Source organism: Salmo salar, chromosome 01 (genome assembly GCF_965601325.2).
Source record: "Salmo salar chromosome 01, fSalSal1, whole genome shotgun sequence".
In the NCBI taxonomy this organism is placed as follows: domain Eukaryota; kingdom Metazoa; phylum Chordata; class Actinopteri; order Salmoniformes; family Salmonidae; genus Salmo; species Salmo salar.
Window position 1 is genome coordinate 180,579,208 of NC_138291.1, and position 17,550 is coordinate 180,596,757.

Genomic DNA, 17,550 nt, shown 5'->3' on the forward strand with positions numbered 1-17,550 from the left:
TATGATTTGCCTCCCCACGTCACTGCGAATGTCATTGTGTTTGAAAATCAACTTTTTTGCAAAAATTTTAATATACCTTTTAACTCTTGATGATGTCATCGGGTAGTACTTTGAAACTTTTTAATATATATTTTTTTCTCTCGACAGAATGTGTGAAATGCGCCGTTTTTACATATGTTGTCACGGGTATTGTTCTGGAGACAATGAGGATGAGGATGAAAAGAGACTTTTAACAAATAAATAAACTGCCTCAAGCTGCTTAGCTACAGCCTGTCTGCTTCCCAAATGGACCAATAGGGAAAAACATTTGTTTCTGGTCAATATTAGTGCACTACATAGAGAATAGGGTGTGATTTGGAACATAGCCCCAGCCATAATTCACAGCAACAGTAGCAAGTCCAGCTGCAGGTGATTTCAGGACCAGTAGCTAGTCCAGCTGCAGGTGATTTCAGGACCAGTAGCTAGTCCTGCGGCTAGTCCAGCTGCAGGTGATTTCAGGACCAGTAGCTAGTCCAGCTGCAGGTGATTTCAGGACCAGTAGCTAGTCCTGCAGCTAGTCCAGCTGCAGATAATTTCAGGACCAGTAGCTAGTCCAGCTACAGATGATTTCAGGACCAGTAGCTAGTCCTGCAGCTAGTCCAGCTGCAGATGATTTCAGGACCAGTAGCTAGTCCTGCTGCAGATGATTTCAGAACCAGTAGCTAGTCCAGCTACAGATGATTTCAGGACCAGTAGCTAGTCCTGCTGCAGATGATTTCAGGACCAGTAGCTAGTCCTGCTGCAGATGATTTCAGGACCAGTAGCTAGTCCAGCTACAGAAGATTTCAGGACCAGTAGCCAGTAAAATAAATTAAGCCACTAATGACGTTTTGTTCTCTTTGTCCTGTTTGAGATGAACCAGACTACATTCACAACACAAATAATCACCATAAGTGTTGTTCAGTCATCTGCCACATGACCTATCCTTCACTGAGAGGGAGCTGCTATCCTGGTTCTCAGGCACACACACACACACACACACACACACACACACACACACACACACACACACACACACACACACACACACACACACACACACACACACACACACACACACACACACACACACACACACACCTTGTAAACTCAACCCCCATGTGTATGACCCAATAACAGATGTTATAGCTATATTAGATGTACTGTAGGTGCTTCCTGCCTTCTCTTTACTACCTGTTCCTCTAGGGTGTTAGAGATAATACAACACTCCTAGACTATAAGGTTGCCTCCCAAATGGACGCCTAATCCCCACACGGTCTACCAGAGTGTTGGTCAATATAGGGTATATGGTGCCTTATGAGATGCAGAGTTTAAGTCCCTAGTGGTGTGCATGACGTTCACAGTCAGAGCGGGATCTACTGCACGCATGTGGATAGACTGTTGAAAATGGACTTGACGTAATTACCGTACTCAGTTTCAGCTGAAGATCAGATTTTAAATCCCTGGAAAAGGTTAAATGGGGGAAGGAGGTAAGGGATGGAAATAGAATGTTTGACAGATCGAGAAAGATAGAGAGAGAGACGGAGATCGAGAGAGAGACAGATCGAGAGCGAGACGGAGATCGAGAGAGAGACAGATCGAGAGAGAGACGGAGATCGAGAGAGAGAGGGATATCGAGAGAGAGACGGAGATCGAGAGAGAGACGGAGACGGAGATCGAGAGAGAGACTGAGATCGAGAGAGAGAGACGGAGATCGAGAGGGAGACGGAGATCGAGAGAGAGACGAAGATCGAGAGAGACGGAGATCGAGAGAGACGGAGATCGAGAGAGAGACGGATATCGAGAGAGAGAGACAGAGATCGAGAGAAACAGAGACATACAGAGCGAGAGAAAGAGAGAGAGACGGAGATCGAGAGAGAGAGACAGAGATCGAGAGAGAGACGGAGATCGAGAGAGAGAGACGGAGATCGAGAGAGAGACGGAGATCGAGAGAGAGACGGAGATCGAGAGAGAGACGGATATCGAGAGAGAGACGGATATCGAGAGAGAGACGGATATCGAGAGAGAGACGGATATCGAGAGAGAGAGACAGAGATCGAGAGAAACAGAGACATACAGAGCGAGAGAAAGAGAGAGAGACAGAGATCGAGAGAGAGACAGAGATCGAGAGAGAGACGGCGATCGAGAGCGAGACGGAGATCGAGAGAGAGATCGAGAGAGAGACAGAAAGAGAGAGAAAAATTGAGAGAGAGAGGATGGTTCCTATGCTTGCGGTCACTACCCACTGTCAATCAACAGTGAGGGTTTCCACCAAAGGAACAGTGAGTTTAGCGTGGATCGATGGCTACTGTATCGCGACAACTTGTGACACATCATAAACGAAGAGCAGCTTTCTGGGTAATCTTAAGCGTGTGCTTGTCACATCGCCATGCTGACTGACTGACAGATAGAAGTATAAATCCCAAAGCTACCCAGCCACCATATGGGGGGGGGGGGGGGGGGGGATAAGGGAGAGCTAACGGGGGAACATAGCGTGCAAAGATCATCAGCTCCGCTACGGCGTCTCAAATGGCACCCTATTCCCTATATAGTGCACTACTTTAGACCAGGGTAGTGCACTATATAGGGAAATAGGATACCATTTTGGGACACACACACTACTTTTGGCTTCAGAACAGACTGACCCGCTGTTACCATACACCCTGCTGTGCTTTCCGCATTAACAGGCTTATAGAAAGCATTGTCCCGACGTAGTGCTTTCTGTGAATCATATCTGTATGAAAGCCATTTCAACAAATGAGATGCGAATGCTTGTGTATTTTTAAAATTGTATCTTCATATAACAAGGCAAGTCAATTAAGAACAAATTCTTCTTTTCAATGATAGCCTACCAGGTTAACTGCCTTGTTCAGTGGGCAGAACGACAGATTTGTACCTCGTCAGCTCGGGGATTTGAACTTGCAACCTTTTTGGTTACTAGTACCAACGCTCTAACCACTAGGCTACCCTGCCGAAGGCGATATGTTCACGCTCAACATTATAAAGAAAACAAAAGATCCCATCTTTAGTAATACATTAAAGCCAGGCATTAAGCAGCGCTGCTCCTTATCAGTGTTACATCCTCACAGACAACAGCTATAGGAAGTGTTGAACATTGTATGAAAGAATCTGCCCATTTACTACCGGCTTGTGTACAGCCTTCCCACACAATATCTCTGTTTGTGTTGCTTAGTAAATTACGTGTGAGGATATTGGAATCAGTTTGTCTCTGTGATTTGTATTTGTATTTATTATGGATCACCATTAGCTGCTGCCAAAGCAGAAGTTATTCTTCCTGGGGTCCAGCAACATTAAGGCAGTTTATACCATTTTAAAAACATTACAATACATTCACAGATTTCAGGCCCCTACTTCACCACTATCACATATCTACAGTACTAAATCCATGTGTGTGTGTGTGTGTCTATGTTTGTGTTGCTTCACAGTCCCCTCTGATCCATAAGGTGTATTTTTATCTGTTTTTTAAATCTGATTCTACTACTGCATCAGTTACTTGATGTGGAATAGAGTTCCATGTAGTCATGGTTCTATGTAGTACTGTGCTCCTCCCAAAGTCTGTTCTGGACTTGGGGACTGTGAAGAGACCTCTGGTGGCATGTCTTGTAGGGTATGTATGGGTGTCTGAGCTGTGTGCCAGTAGTTTAGACAGACAGCTCGGTGCATTACAACATGTCAATACCTCTCATAAATATAACGCAGTGATGAAGTCAATCTCTCCTCCACTTTGAGCCAGGAGAGATGGACATGCATGTTATTAATGTTTGCTCTCTGTGTAGATCCAAGGGCCAGCCGTGCTGCCCTGTGCTGAGACAATTGCAATTTTCCTAAGTCCTTTTTTGTGGCACCTGACCACACCACTGAACAGTAGTCCAGGTGCGATAAAACTAGGGCCTGTAGGACCTGCCTTGTTGATAGTGTTGTTAAGAAGGTAGAAACTAGGGCCTGTAGGACCTGCCTTGTTGATAGTGTTGTTAAGAAGGTAGAAACTAGGGCCTGTAGGACCTGCCTTGTTGATAGTGTTGTTAAGAAGGTAGAAACTAGGGCCTGTAGGACCTGCCTTGTTGATAGTGTTGTTAAAGAAGGTAGAAACTAGGGCCTGTAGGACCTGCCTTGTTGATAGTGTTGTTAAGAAGGTAGAAACTAGGGCCTGTAGGACCTGCCTTGTTGATAGTGTTGTTAAGAAGGTAGAAACTAGGGCCTGTAGGACCTGCCTTGTTGATAGTGTTGTTAAGAAGGTAGAAACTAGGGCCTGTAGGACCTGTCTTGTTGATAGTGTTGTTAAGAAGGTAGAAACTAGGGCCTGTAGGACCTGCCTTGTTGATAGTGTTGTTAAGAAGGTAGAAACTAGGGCCTGTAGGACCTGCCTTGTTGATAGTGTTGTTAAGAAGGTAGAAACTAGGGCCTGTAGGACCTGCCTTGTTGATAGTGTTGTTATGAAGGTAGAAACTAGGGCCTGTAGGACCTGCCTTGTTGGTAGTGCTGTTAAGAAGGTAGAAACTAGGGCCTGTAGGACCTGCCTTGTTGATAGTGTTGTTAAGAAGGTAGAGCAGTGCTTTATTATAGACAGTCTTCTCCCCATCTTAGCTACTGTTGTATCAATATGTTTTGACCATGACAGTTTACAATCCAGGGTTACTCCAAGCACTTTAGTCTCCTCAACACGCTCAATTTCCGCATTATTTATTACAAGATTTAATTTAGTGAGTTACCGCACACGTCCCCCCTTCTCAAAACCACCACCTGTTCAATTGCATATTGACTATGGATCAACTGATCAAGTAAATTGATCAGTTGTTTTATTGATCAGACTATAATACAATCTGTTTGGACAACATAGCTTCATTTTGTAATCGTATATACACTGAGTCTACAAAGCATTACAAATACTTTCCTAATGTTGTGTTGCACCCCCTTATACCCCTCAGAACAGTCTCAATTGGTCTGGACATGGACTCTACAAGGTGTCTAAAGCGTTCCACAGGGATGCTGGTCCATGTTGACTCCAATGCTTCCCACAGGTTGTGTAAAGTTGGCTGGATGCCCTTTGGGTAGATGGACCATTCTTGATACACACGGGGAAACTGTTGAGGGTGTAAAACCCAGCAGTGTTGCGGTTGTTGACTCAAACCGGTGCGTCTGTCACCTACTACCATACCCCCGTTTAAAGACACTTAAATATTTTGTCTTGTCCATTCACCCTCTGAATGGTACACATACGCAATCCATGTCTCAATTGTTTCAAGGCTTAAAAATCCTTCTTTAACGTTCTACTCCAGTTGGCTAAATCAGGGTCACACAGAGTGTTTCTGGGTAATCTTAAACACATCTACTTTGAAACACAAGTATACACCTCACACACAAGCTTATGGGCTGAAAGAAAAGAAGACACTTGTACCATGTCAGATATGCAGTTGAGATGTATTACATTTAGAGTTTGCGTCCCACTACTACACTTTTTATACATCATAGAAAACTGAATTATAACAAAACTGTTTGAAATAGAAACACTTTATTTTTTATTTTTATTATGTTTATGAATTATGAAATGATGAAAAATATGAATAATATTCCACCCATGAGGCGACTCGGTCATTTGACTTCAGGAAAGGACTACCCTGTCCCCTCCCCTTCATCTACTGTCTGCTGATTGAAGTTGATTTAACAGGTGACATCAATAAGGGATGATAGCTTCCACCTGGATTCACCTGGTCAGTCCATGTCATGGAAAGAGCTGGTGTTCCTAATGTTTTGTAGACTCAGTGTACATCTAAACCAGTCATGTTTGGCATATAAATGTCTCAAATTACCAGATGTTTCTAAACTCTTTAATAATAAAAACTTAACAGTTTTATATTTAGATCTTACGATTTAAAAAAAAAAGCATCAGTCACTGAGTTTGATGTGTCTGTTTAGAAAACTAAACTAATCGTGGTGAGGTAAAACATTGTCTCAGGCTACGGAAAGCCGTTAGGGTCTTTGCGTGTTTTCGGGGAAGAAAATTGTTTGCATACATCAGCTAGCAAGCTTTTGTTTTTTAACCAGCACTGTCCCAGAGCTTGGGGAAGTGTGTCTGCACTCGTGCGGCAGCGGCAGGTGTGCGAGACAATACTTTACCAGTATTTCATAGCATACTTATCACTAAATCGCTGTGACATACGAAATACGAGTGATAGTGTAATCAATATCTAATAACTACGTAATAACAACGCCATAACAACGCAATTTTTTTTTTTTTTTTTGCGTGTCAAAAAAGATACACGACAAATAACACTATGTGACGAGTCAAAAAGTGTTTTTTGATGTATCAAAAATTGCTATTAAACATGAACTGAGTTCCTTCCAACCTAACAGAAGATATTCCAATGGATGTCAAGGTTCTGGAATCGTCAGATTCCACATAGCGCTGCATTCTGATAGCTGGATAGAGTGACGTGGGTGAAAGCAGAGAGGCGAGAGAACGAGGCATTGCAAAATTTCATTTGAAGATCTCTCTCCAAGGAGTATTTCCACTCATCTGCAAACTTCATTTGAAGATTTCTCTCCAAGGAGTATTTCCACTCATCTACAAACTTCATTTGATCAAGTGAGGTCTGCCGAAGCATTTCCCGAGTTTGGATCAAACTTTCAAGGGTAGGTAGTTTTTTTTGTTAACTTGCTGTGCTGTTATGAAATAGCTGTTCTTTGAGTGACATGTATTGATACTCACACATCTTGACTATACCGTATCAATATTTTAGAACCATTCTGAATATCACATTAAAGTACATCCTTCTGTCACAACTTCCGCCGAAGTCGGTCCCTCTCCTTGTTCGGGCGGCGTTTGAAATCTTCGACCTTCAAGCCATCGCTGATCCTCTTTTCATTTTCCTTTGGTTTTTGTCTTGTCTTGTATCACACCTGGTTCCAATCCCATTCATTACATGTTGTGTATTTAACCCTCTGTTTCCCCCCTCATTGTCCTTGACGGTGATTGTTTGTTTGTAAGCTATGTGCAAGATATGTTCTGGTGTGCGACGGGTTTTGAACCCACTTTAATTAATTTGTACATTTTGGTTTTTTGAGTTTTTGAGCACTTATTAAACTGCTCCGTTTTATACCAAGTTCGATCTCCTGACTTCCCTGCCACACCTTCAGAATAAAATACTATAAAATATTGTCAGTGTAATAAGGGTCGTCTAAAGGAGACCAAAATGCGGCGTGTGAAGTGCTCATATTTACTTTTAATGAAAACACTTTGCAAAATAACAAAACGACCAACAACAGTCCCGTCAGGTACAAATAACGAAACGGAAAACAACTACCTACAACCCCAAAGGAAAAACAGGCTGCCTAAGTATGGCTTCCAATCAGAGACAACGAAAGACACCTGTCTCTGATTGGAAACCATACCCGGTCACACATAGAAAAAGAAACCTAGAAATAGACAACTACAACAAACCCACATAGAAACAGAAAACCCACAATACCTACAAAACAAACCCCCCCTGCCACGCCCTGACCATTCTACTATGGCAAATGACCTCTTTCACTGGTCAGGACGTGACAGTCAGATTAAATGTTATTGTCATGATATTGATGTTATACCAGATCAAGTAGTTTATATTTGTCAGATTAAATGTTATTCTCATGCTATTAGAGATATAACAGATTATGTAGTTTGTCTAATCTAGGTCAGCCAAAATCTTTAAACAAAGTTATGATTGTCATGTAGTTCATTTTGTCAGGGGAAATGGCAGTCAAAAATTGTGTTCAGGTGTTCAGGGTTTTGGCTGGCAGTTCCTCAGGAGGGTTGTGGACTGAAACTATAAAATTTTCCACTGACTTGAGACCGCGATGGAGAAGAGACATGGACAGAGAGACACCTGTAGAAGATGTGGCTCTGTTTGTTAGTTTGTGTGTGTTTGTGTGCTTCTTGTGTGCCAGCCGGGGATGGGTTCCCACCGGGCGACGAGTGGCGGGTCTCGTGGGACACACTTACCGAGGACGGACAGCTCGCAGGAAGCGGTGATGTTCTGGTTGTTGTTAAACGCCACGCAGCTGTAGGAGCCTGAGTCGTCGTCCGTTACGCTGCTGATCAGCAGGTTACTGCCACCCAGCAGGGAGTACTTCTTAGACCTGCAGAAGCACAGATGACGAATCAAAGACATAAAACCAAGATAACCAAGAAAAACAGGCATTTGTACACAACAAAAGAAGCTCTGTGCCCTGTGATAACTTCCAGATATCTCTCAGAGACCGTGCAATATCTTACAGTACAGTAGTTAGTGATATACATTGGCTAGAAAAAGTAGGTGAACCCTTTGTAATTACCTGGATTTCTGCATAAATTTGTCATAATATTGCATCTGATCTTCATCTAAGTCACTACAATAGACAAACACAGTGTGCTTAAACTAATAACACACACATTATTGTATTTTTCTTGTCTATATTGAATACATAATTTAAACATTCACAGTGTAGGTTGGAAAAAGTATGTGAACCCCTAGGCTAATGACTTTTCCAAAAGCTAATTGGAGTCAGGAGTCAGCTAACCTGGAGTCCAATCAATGAGATGAGATTGGAGATGTTAATTAGAGCTGCCTTGCCCTATAAAAAACTCTCACAAAATGTGAGTTTGCTATTCACAAGAAGCATTGCCTGATATGAGCAATGCCTTGAACAAAAGAGATCTCAGAAGACCTAAGATTAAGAATTCTTGACTTGCATAGAGCTGGAAAGGATTACAAAAGTATCTCTAAAAGCCTTCATGTTCATCAGTCCACGGTAAGACAAATTGTCTATAAATGGAGAAAGTTCATCATTGTTGCTACTCTCCCTAAGAGTGGCCGTCCTGCAAAAATTACTGCAAGAGCACAGCGCAGAATGCTCAATGAGGTTAAGAAGAAACCTAGAGTGTCAGCTAAAGACTTACAGAAATCTCTGGAACACGCTAACATCTCTGTTGACGAGACTACGATACGTAAAACACTAAACAAGAATGGTGTTCATGGGAGGACACCACGTAAGAAGCCACTGCTGTCCAAAAAAAAACATTGCTGCACGTCTGAAGTTCACAAAAGAGCACCTGGATGTTCCACAGCGCTACTAGCAAAATATTCTGTGGACAGATGAAACTACAGTTGAGTTGTTTGGAAGGAACACACAACACCATGTGTGGAGAAAAAAAGGCACAGCACACCAACATCAAAACCTCATCCCAACTGTAAAGTATGGTGGAGGGAGCATCATGGTTTAGGGCTGCTTTGCTGCCTCAGGGCCTGGACAGCTTGCTATCATCGGCGGAAAAATGAATTCCCAAGTTAATCAAGACATTTTGCAGGAGAATGTTAGGCTATCTGTCTGCCAATTGAAGCTCAACAGAAGTTGGGTGATGCAACAGGACAACGACCCAAAACATAGAAGTAAATAAAGTGGTCCAAAATTCCTCCTGACCGTTGCGCAGGTCTGATCCGCAATTATAGAAAACATTTGGTTCAAATAAAATAAAATGCTATTTGTCACATGCGCTGTGTAGACCTCACAGTGAAATGCTGACTTACAATCCCTTAACCAACAATGCAGTTTTAAGAAAATCCCCCCCCCCAAAGTAAGAGATTAGAATAACAAATAATTAAAGAGCAGCAGTAAATAACAATAGTGAGGCTATACACAGGGGGTACCGGTACAGAGTCAATGTGGAGGCTATATACAGGGGGTACCGGTACAGAGTCAATGTGGAGGCTATATACAGGGGGTACCGGTACAGAGTCAATGTGGAGGCTATATACAGGGGGTACCGGTACAGAGTCAATGTGGAGGTTATATACAGGGGGTACCGGTACAGAGTCAATGTGGAGGCTATATACAGGGGGTACCGGTACAGAGTCAATGTGGAGGCTATATACAGGGGGTACCGGTACAGAGTCAATGTGGAGGTTATATACAGGGGGTACCGGTACAGAGTCAATGTGGAGGCTATATACAGGGGGTACCGGTACAGAGTCAATGTGGAGGTTATATACAGGGGGTACCGGTACAGAGTCAATGTGGAGGCTATATACAGGGTGTTACGGTACAGAGTCAATGTGGAGGCTATATACAGGGGGTACCGGTACAGAGTCAATGTGGAGGCTATATACAGGGGGTACCGGTAGAGAGTCAATGTGGAGGCTATATACAGGGGGTACCGGTACAGAGTCAATGTGGAGGCTATATACAGGGGGTACCGGTACAGAGTCAATGTGGAGGCTATATACAGGGGGTACCGGTACAGAGTCAATGTGGAGGCTTTATACAGGGGGTACCGGTACAGAGTCAATGTGGAGGCTATATACAGGGGGTACCGGTACAGAGTCAATGTGGAGGCTATATACAGGGTGTTACGGTACAGAGTCAATGTGGAGGCTATATACAGGGGGTACCGGTACAGAGTCAATGTGGAGGCTATATACAGGGTGTTACGGTACAGAGTCAATGTGGAGGCTATATACAAGGGGTACCGGTACAGAGTCAATGTGGAGGCTATATACAGGGGGTACCGGTACAGAGTCAATGTGGAGGCTTTATACAGGGGGTACCGGTACAGAGTCAATGTGGAGGCTATATATAGGGGGTACCGGTACAGAGTCAATGTGGAGGCTATATACAGGGGGTACCGGTACAGAGTCAATGTGGAGGCTATATACAGGGGGTACCGGTACAGAGTCAATGTGGAGGCTATATACAGGGGGTACCGGTACAGAGTCAATGTGGAGGCTATATTAAAGTGACTATGCATAGATAATAACAGAGAGTAGCAGCAGCTATCTGGGGGGGGGGGGGCAGTCTGGCCATTAGCTGTTCAGGAGGCTTCGGGGTAGAATCTATTTAGGAGTCTCTTGGATCTAGACTTGGCGCTCCGGGTACCGCTTGCCGTGCGGTAGCCGAGAGAACAGTCTATGACTAGGTTGGCTGGAGTCTTTGACAATTTTTAGGCCCTTCCTCTGACACCGCCTGGTATAGTGGTCCTGGATGGCAGGAAGCTTGGCCCCGGTGATGTACTGGGCCTTACGCACTACCCTCTGTAGTGCCTTGCGGTCGGAGGCTGAGCAGTTGCCATACCAGGCAGTAATGCAACCCATCAGGATGCTCTCGATGGTGCAGCTGTAAAACCATTTGAGGATCTAAGGACCCATGACAAATCTTTTTTCTCCTGAGGGGGAATAGATTTTGTTGTGCCCTCTTCATGACTGTCTTGATGTGATTGTGATGTGGACGCCAATGAACTTGAAGCTCTCAACCTGCTCCACTACAGCCCCGTCGATGAGAATGGTGGCGTGCTCGGTCCTCATTTTCCTGTAGTGCACAATCATCTCCTTTGTCTTGCTGATGTTGAGGGAGAGGTTGTTGTCCTGGCACCACACTGCCAGGTCTCTGACCTCCTCCCTATCTCGTCGTTGTCGGTGATCAGGCCTACCACTGTTGTGTCATCAGCAAACTTAATGATGGTGTTGGAGTCGTGCCTGGCCATGCAGTCATGAATGAACAGGGAGTACAGGAGGGGGCTGAACACGCACCCCTGAGGGGCCCCTGTGTTGAGGATCAGCGTGGCGGATATGTTGTTACCTACCCTCACCACCTGGGGGCAGCCCATCAGGAAGTCCAAAATCCAGTTGCAGAGGGAGGTGTTTAGTCCCTGAGTCCTTAGTTTAGTGATGAGCTTTGAGGGCACTATGGTGAGTTTATTGCTGCCGAAGGAGGCTCGACCAGTTATTAAATGAAAGGGTTCACATACTTTTTCCACCTGTGAATGTTTACACGGTGTTTTCAATAAAGACATGAATACGTATCATTGTTTGTGTCTTCTACGTTTACTCAGACTGTGTTTGTCTATTGTTGTGACTTAGATGAAGAGCAGATCAAATTTTATGACCGATTTATGCAGAAATCCAGGTAAATTCCAAAGGGTTCACATACTTTTTCTTGCCACTGTAACCATGACAAAAATTACATGTGGCTCCAACTCATACCCAGCGTGCAAAACTATCTGTAATGTCGTCATTTGTACCAGCTTTTCCCGGCTGGGTAGTGGTTTGATATTGCTCCACTCATCACACATCAGAAGTCTTGTGGAAAAGAAAAGGTGGATCGTATTTCCTATATAGTACACAACACCCTACGGGCCCTAGTTGAAAAATAGCTAGTAAATAGAGTGCCATTTGGGACGGAATCAAGGAGTTATTCACCTGCTCTGTATCCTCTCAGCTCCTCTCATCCAGTGGAAGACAGGGGTGGGGAACCCCGAGGCTGAACACTCCAACACGGCATCTCTCCCCAAGAGGGAGGTGACTCTCTGGGGCTTCTGGAGGAACAGAAGGCTCCTGGTGGTTCCGGGTTCTGGAGGTTACAGATAGTCAGACAGAGAGACAAAGAGAGAGAGAGAGAGAGAGACAGAGAGAGAGAGAGAGAGAGAGAGAGAGAGAGAGGCAGAGAGAGAGAGAGAGGCAGAGAGAGGGAGAGCGAGAAAGAGAGACAGACAGAGAGAGAGAGAGAGACAAAGGCCAACATCAAACACTGCTCTTATCTGGGTGACAGAGCGACGAGTGAGTAGGAGCCACATTTAGGCTTTACTTTGGAAGATGAACCAGTGCAAGAGGTTGAACTAATAGCAGTTTAAACTAATGCCTGATTAAAATAGTAGTTGGATATCAAAGTTAACCCTTGTGTGGTGTTTGGGTCTGAGGGCAATACAAGTTTGGAAAAGTGTGTGTGTGTAGGTGAAAACAAGTAAAAATGAAACAAAAAGGTCGATGAGCAGCTTATGAAATTTAGGGGCTGCTGCCCCTGTCAGGCAGTATATATCGTCTAAACCTGCAAAATATGGAATCAAGAGCTGGGCCGTCTGTGATGCTGCTTCCTCATATGTGTGGAACTTGCGAGTGTATACGGGGAAGCCAGATGGAGGAGTCCCTGAGAAGAACCAAGGGATATGGGACGTGACATAGAGACTCCGTGGCCCACAACATCACATGCGATAACTTTTTTACTTCTCACAAGCTGGGACAGGATCTCCTCAAGAGGAAGCTGACGATGCTAGGAACAGTATGAAAAAACAAAGCCAGAGCTCCCACCTCAGCTGTTGAATACACGGGAAAAAAGGCCTATCAATTCAGGTTTGTGTTCACAGCCGAAACGTCCCTAGTGTCCTACATACCAAAGAAAGGCAACAATGTGGTACTCATGAGTACGCTGCATAAGGATGGGGAGAATCTGTAGCCAGGAACATCAAAAAACCAGAAATCATAATGGATTATAATGCCACAAAAGGAGACAAGCTGGTGACTGTTACTTGTGATATTCTTCAACATCTTGGACATCTCGGCAGCTCTTTCTCAACATAGGCAGCTCTTTCTCCAGGAGCCGGGCAAGGCATTGGTAAGACTTCAAATCAACAGGAGGTAACATATCCCGCAGACCCCAGCTCAGGGTGGCAGGTAGCCTAGTGGTTAGATCGTTGGGCCAGTAACCAGCAGGTAGCCTAGTGGTTAGAGCGTTGGGCCAGTAACCAGCAGGTAGCCTAGCGGTTAGAGCGTTGGGCCAGTAACCAGCAGGTAGCCTAGTGGTTAGAGCGCTGGGCCAGTAACCAGCAGGTAGCCTAGTGGTTAGAGCGTTGGGCCAGTAACCAGCAGGTAGCCTAGTGGTTAGAGCGTTGGCCCAGTAACCAGCAGGTAGCCTAGTGGTTAGAGTGTTGGGCCAGTAACCAGCAGGTAGCCTAGCGGTTAGAGCGTTGGGCCAGTAACCAGCAGGTAGCCTAGTGGTTAGAGCGTTGGACTAGTAACCAGCAGGTAGCCTAGTGGTTAGAGCGTTGGGTCAGTAACCAGCAGGTAGCCTAGCGGTTAGAGCGTTGGGCCAGTAACCAGCAGGTAGCCTAGCGGTTAAAGCGTTGGGCCAGTAACCAGCAGGTAGCCTAGCGGTTAAAGCGTTCGGCCAGTAACCAGCAGGTAGCCTAGTGGTTAGAGCGTTGGACTAGTAACCAGCAGGTAGCCTAGCGGTTAGAGCGTTGGGCCAGTAACCATCAGGTAGCCTAGTGGTTAGAGCATTAGGCCAGTAACCAGCAGGTAGCCTAGTGGTTAGATCGTTGGGCCAGTAACCAGCAGGTAGTCTAGTGGTTAGAGCGTTGGGCCAGTAACCAGCAGGTAGCCTAGTGGTTAGAGCGTTGGGCCAGTAACCAGCAGGTAGCCTAGCGGTTAGAGCGTTGGGCCAGTAACCAGCAGGTAGCCTAGTGGTTAGAGCGTTGGGCCAGTAACCAGCAGGTAGTCTAGTGGTTAGAGCGTTGGGCCAGTAACCGAAAGGTTTCTGAATCAAATCCCCTGAGCTGACAAGGTAAAATGATATCGTTCTGCCTCTGAGCAAGGCGGTGAACTCACTGTTCCCCGTACGCTGAAGACGTGGATGGCGACTAAGACAGCTTCCCGTACCTCTCTGATTCAGAGTTGGGGTTGGGTTAAATGTAGAAGTTGTACAACTGATTAGGTATCCCCCTTTCCCTTTCTGCAGCCATCATGAGGAGGATTCAGGAGGAGGATGTTGGTGTCCCATCAGCCCCGACCCACAGAACCAACAACTCCAATACAGGAAGTAAGTGTGTGTGTGTGTGTGTGTGTGTGTGTGTGTGTGTGTGTGTGTTTGACTTTCGTACCTTGGTCTGCTGTAACTATATATGTGAGTGAGATTCCTGAACCATTCTAGATTGCAGCTGGTAGCAACAAAGCGCTTGCGATGTGTGTGGACCCAAGAAGGACAGGAAGACACAGTACACATGCATCAAGTGCAAGAAATACATTTGCAACACACACACAGTAAAACTCTGTCCCTCATGTGGTGTGTAGACCGGCGTTAATTTGTGTTCAATGGGGCTCATTTATCATTTCCATAAAATACTGAATGTAAAATGTGTCCTTCCAATTGGTTCAGTTCAAAGCAGTAAACATCAATAGTGATGAAAACCTTGTTTCATTTGTATTTGTTCAAGATAAACATGAATTATTCCTCCCATGTCTTGATTATAATAGACGGCAGGGCAAGGCATTTTATCCCAGAAAAATAAACAGCGCTTTTATTGATAAATGTGATCTAGCAGGTAAATGGCAAATATTAACCATGTATACTGTCTATATTAACCATGTATATTCTCTATATTAACCATGTATACTGTCTATATTAACCATGTACACTGTCTATATTAACCATGTATACTGTCTATATTAACCATGTATACTGTCTATATTAACCATGTATACTGTCTATATTAACCATGTATACTGTCTATATTAACCATGTATATTCTCTATATTAACCATGTATACTGTCTATATTAACCATGTATACTGTCTATATTAACCATGTATATTCTCTATATTAACCATGTATACTGTCTATATTAACCATGTATACTGTCTATATTAACCATGTATATTCTCTATATTAACCATGTATACTGTCTATATTAACCATGTATACTGTCTATATTAACCATGTATATTCTCTATATTAACCATGTACGCTGTCTATATTAACCATGTATATTCTCTATATTAACCATGTATATTCTCTATATTAACCATGTATATTCTCTATATTAACCATGTACACTGTCTATATTAACCATGCTGTCTATATTAACCATGTATATTCTCTATATTAACCATGTACACTGTCTATATTAACCATGTATACTGTCTATATTAACCATGTATATTCTCTATATTAACCATGCTGTCTATATTAACCATGTATATTCTCTATATTAACCATGTATACTGTCTATATTAACCATGTATATTCTCTATATTAACCATGTATACTGTCTATATTAACCATGTATACTGTCTATATTAACCATGCTGTCTATATTAACCATGTATATTCTCTATATTAACCATGTATATTCTCTATATTAACCATGTATACTGTCTATATTAACCATGTATATTCTCTATATTAACCATGTATACTGTATACTGTCTATATTAACCATGTATATTCTCTATATTAACCATGTATACTGTCTATATTGCAGGTAATTGATATGTAAATTGTTACGGCTGTATTGTTGTAAAAACCCTATAATGTTATTGGTCCATCAGACCCGTGAACACTGGGTGAATAACCAAAACATGAACACCACACAAGGGTTAAAGGGGCAATCTGTAGTTGCTACATCCAATTTTTGTACTTAGACATGAATTATATGTATGTACCCATTGATTCTTGAAGAATATAACTTATAAAGGCCTCATGACCTTAGTTGAACTGTCGTACCCAATGAGCACCCAAAATATAACCTTGTTTAACTCCAATGTTTGGAAACAAAGTAAAAGTAAACAAACAGCAATCAGTAGTTGAAAAAATAACAAAGTGGCTCCTGCCCCCGTTTCAGTAAAACGCTGATGGACGGAGCTGGAGAAATGTAACCAATTTCAAATTCATAGACAGAGATATGGATAAGCTCTGTGGTTAGACTAGTCCTTCTCCTAACAAGCTCTGTGGTTAGACTAGTCCTCTTAACAAGCTCTGTGGTTAGACTAGTCCTTCTCCTAACAAGCTCTGTGGTTAGACTAGTCCTCTTAACAAGCTCTGTGGTTAGACTAGTCCTTCTCCTAACAAGCTCTGTGGTTAGACTAGTCCTCTTAACAAGCTCTGTGGTTAGACTAGTCCTTCTCCTAACAAGCTCTGTGGTTAGACTAGTCCTCCTAACAAGCTCTGTGGTTAGACTAGTCCTTCTCCTAACAAGCTCTGTGGTTAGACTAGTCCTCCTAACAAGCTCTGTGGTTAGACTAGTCCTTCTCCTAACAAGCTCTGTGGTTAGACTAGTCCTTCTCCTAACAAGCTCTGTGGTTAGACTAGTCCTCCTAACAAGCTCTGTGGTTAGACTAGTCCTTCTCCTAACAAGCTCTGTGGTTAGACTAGTCCTCCTAACAAGCTCTATGGTTAGACTAGTCCTCTTAACAAGCTCTGTGGTTAGACTAGTCCTTCTCCTAACAAGCTCTGTGGTTAGACTAGTCCTCCTAACAAGCTCTGTGGTTAGACTAGTCCTTCTCCTAACAAGCTCTGTGGTTAGACTAGTCCTCCTAACAAGCTCTGTGGTTAGACTAGTCCTTCTCCTAACAAGCTCTGTGGTTAGACTAGTCCTTCTCCTAACAAGCTCTGTGGTTAGACTAGTCCTTCTCCTAACAAGCTCTGTGGTTAGACTAGTCCTCCTAACAAGCTCTGTGGTTAGACTAGTCCTCCTAACAAGCTCTGTGGTTAGACTAGTCCTCTTAACAAGCTCTGTGGTTAGACTAGTCCTTCTCCTAACAAGCTCTGTGGTTAGACTAGTCCTTCTCATAACAAGCTCTGTGGTTAGACTAGTTCTCCTAACAAGCTCTATGGTTAGACTAGTCCTTCTCCTAACAAGCTCTGTGGTTAGACTAGTCCTCCTAACAAGCTCTGTGGTTAGACTAGTCCTTCTCCTAACAAGCTCTGTGGTTAGACTAGTCCTCCTAACAAGCT

At 43.7% G+C, this 17,550-nt stretch overlaps 1 protein-coding gene across 2 annotated transcripts in view; it reads right to left on the bottom strand.

The window, feature by feature from the left end:
• Positions 1 to 17,550, bottom strand: part of LOC106591943 (netrin receptor DCC) — a 586,418-nt gene that overhangs the window by 298,497 nt on the left and 270,371 nt on the right. For both annotated transcript variants that reach the window (XM_082956999.1, XM_082956994.1), the window contains exons 4-5: positions 12,246 to 12,396; positions 8,018 to 8,154 (exon numbers count right to left, since the gene is read on the bottom strand). In XM_082956999.1, coding sequence (XP_082813125.1) covers positions 8,018 to 8,154; positions 12,246 to 12,396 — 288 coding nt within the window. The remainder of the gene's footprint in view (positions 1 to 8,017; positions 8,155 to 12,245; positions 12,397 to 17,550) is intronic.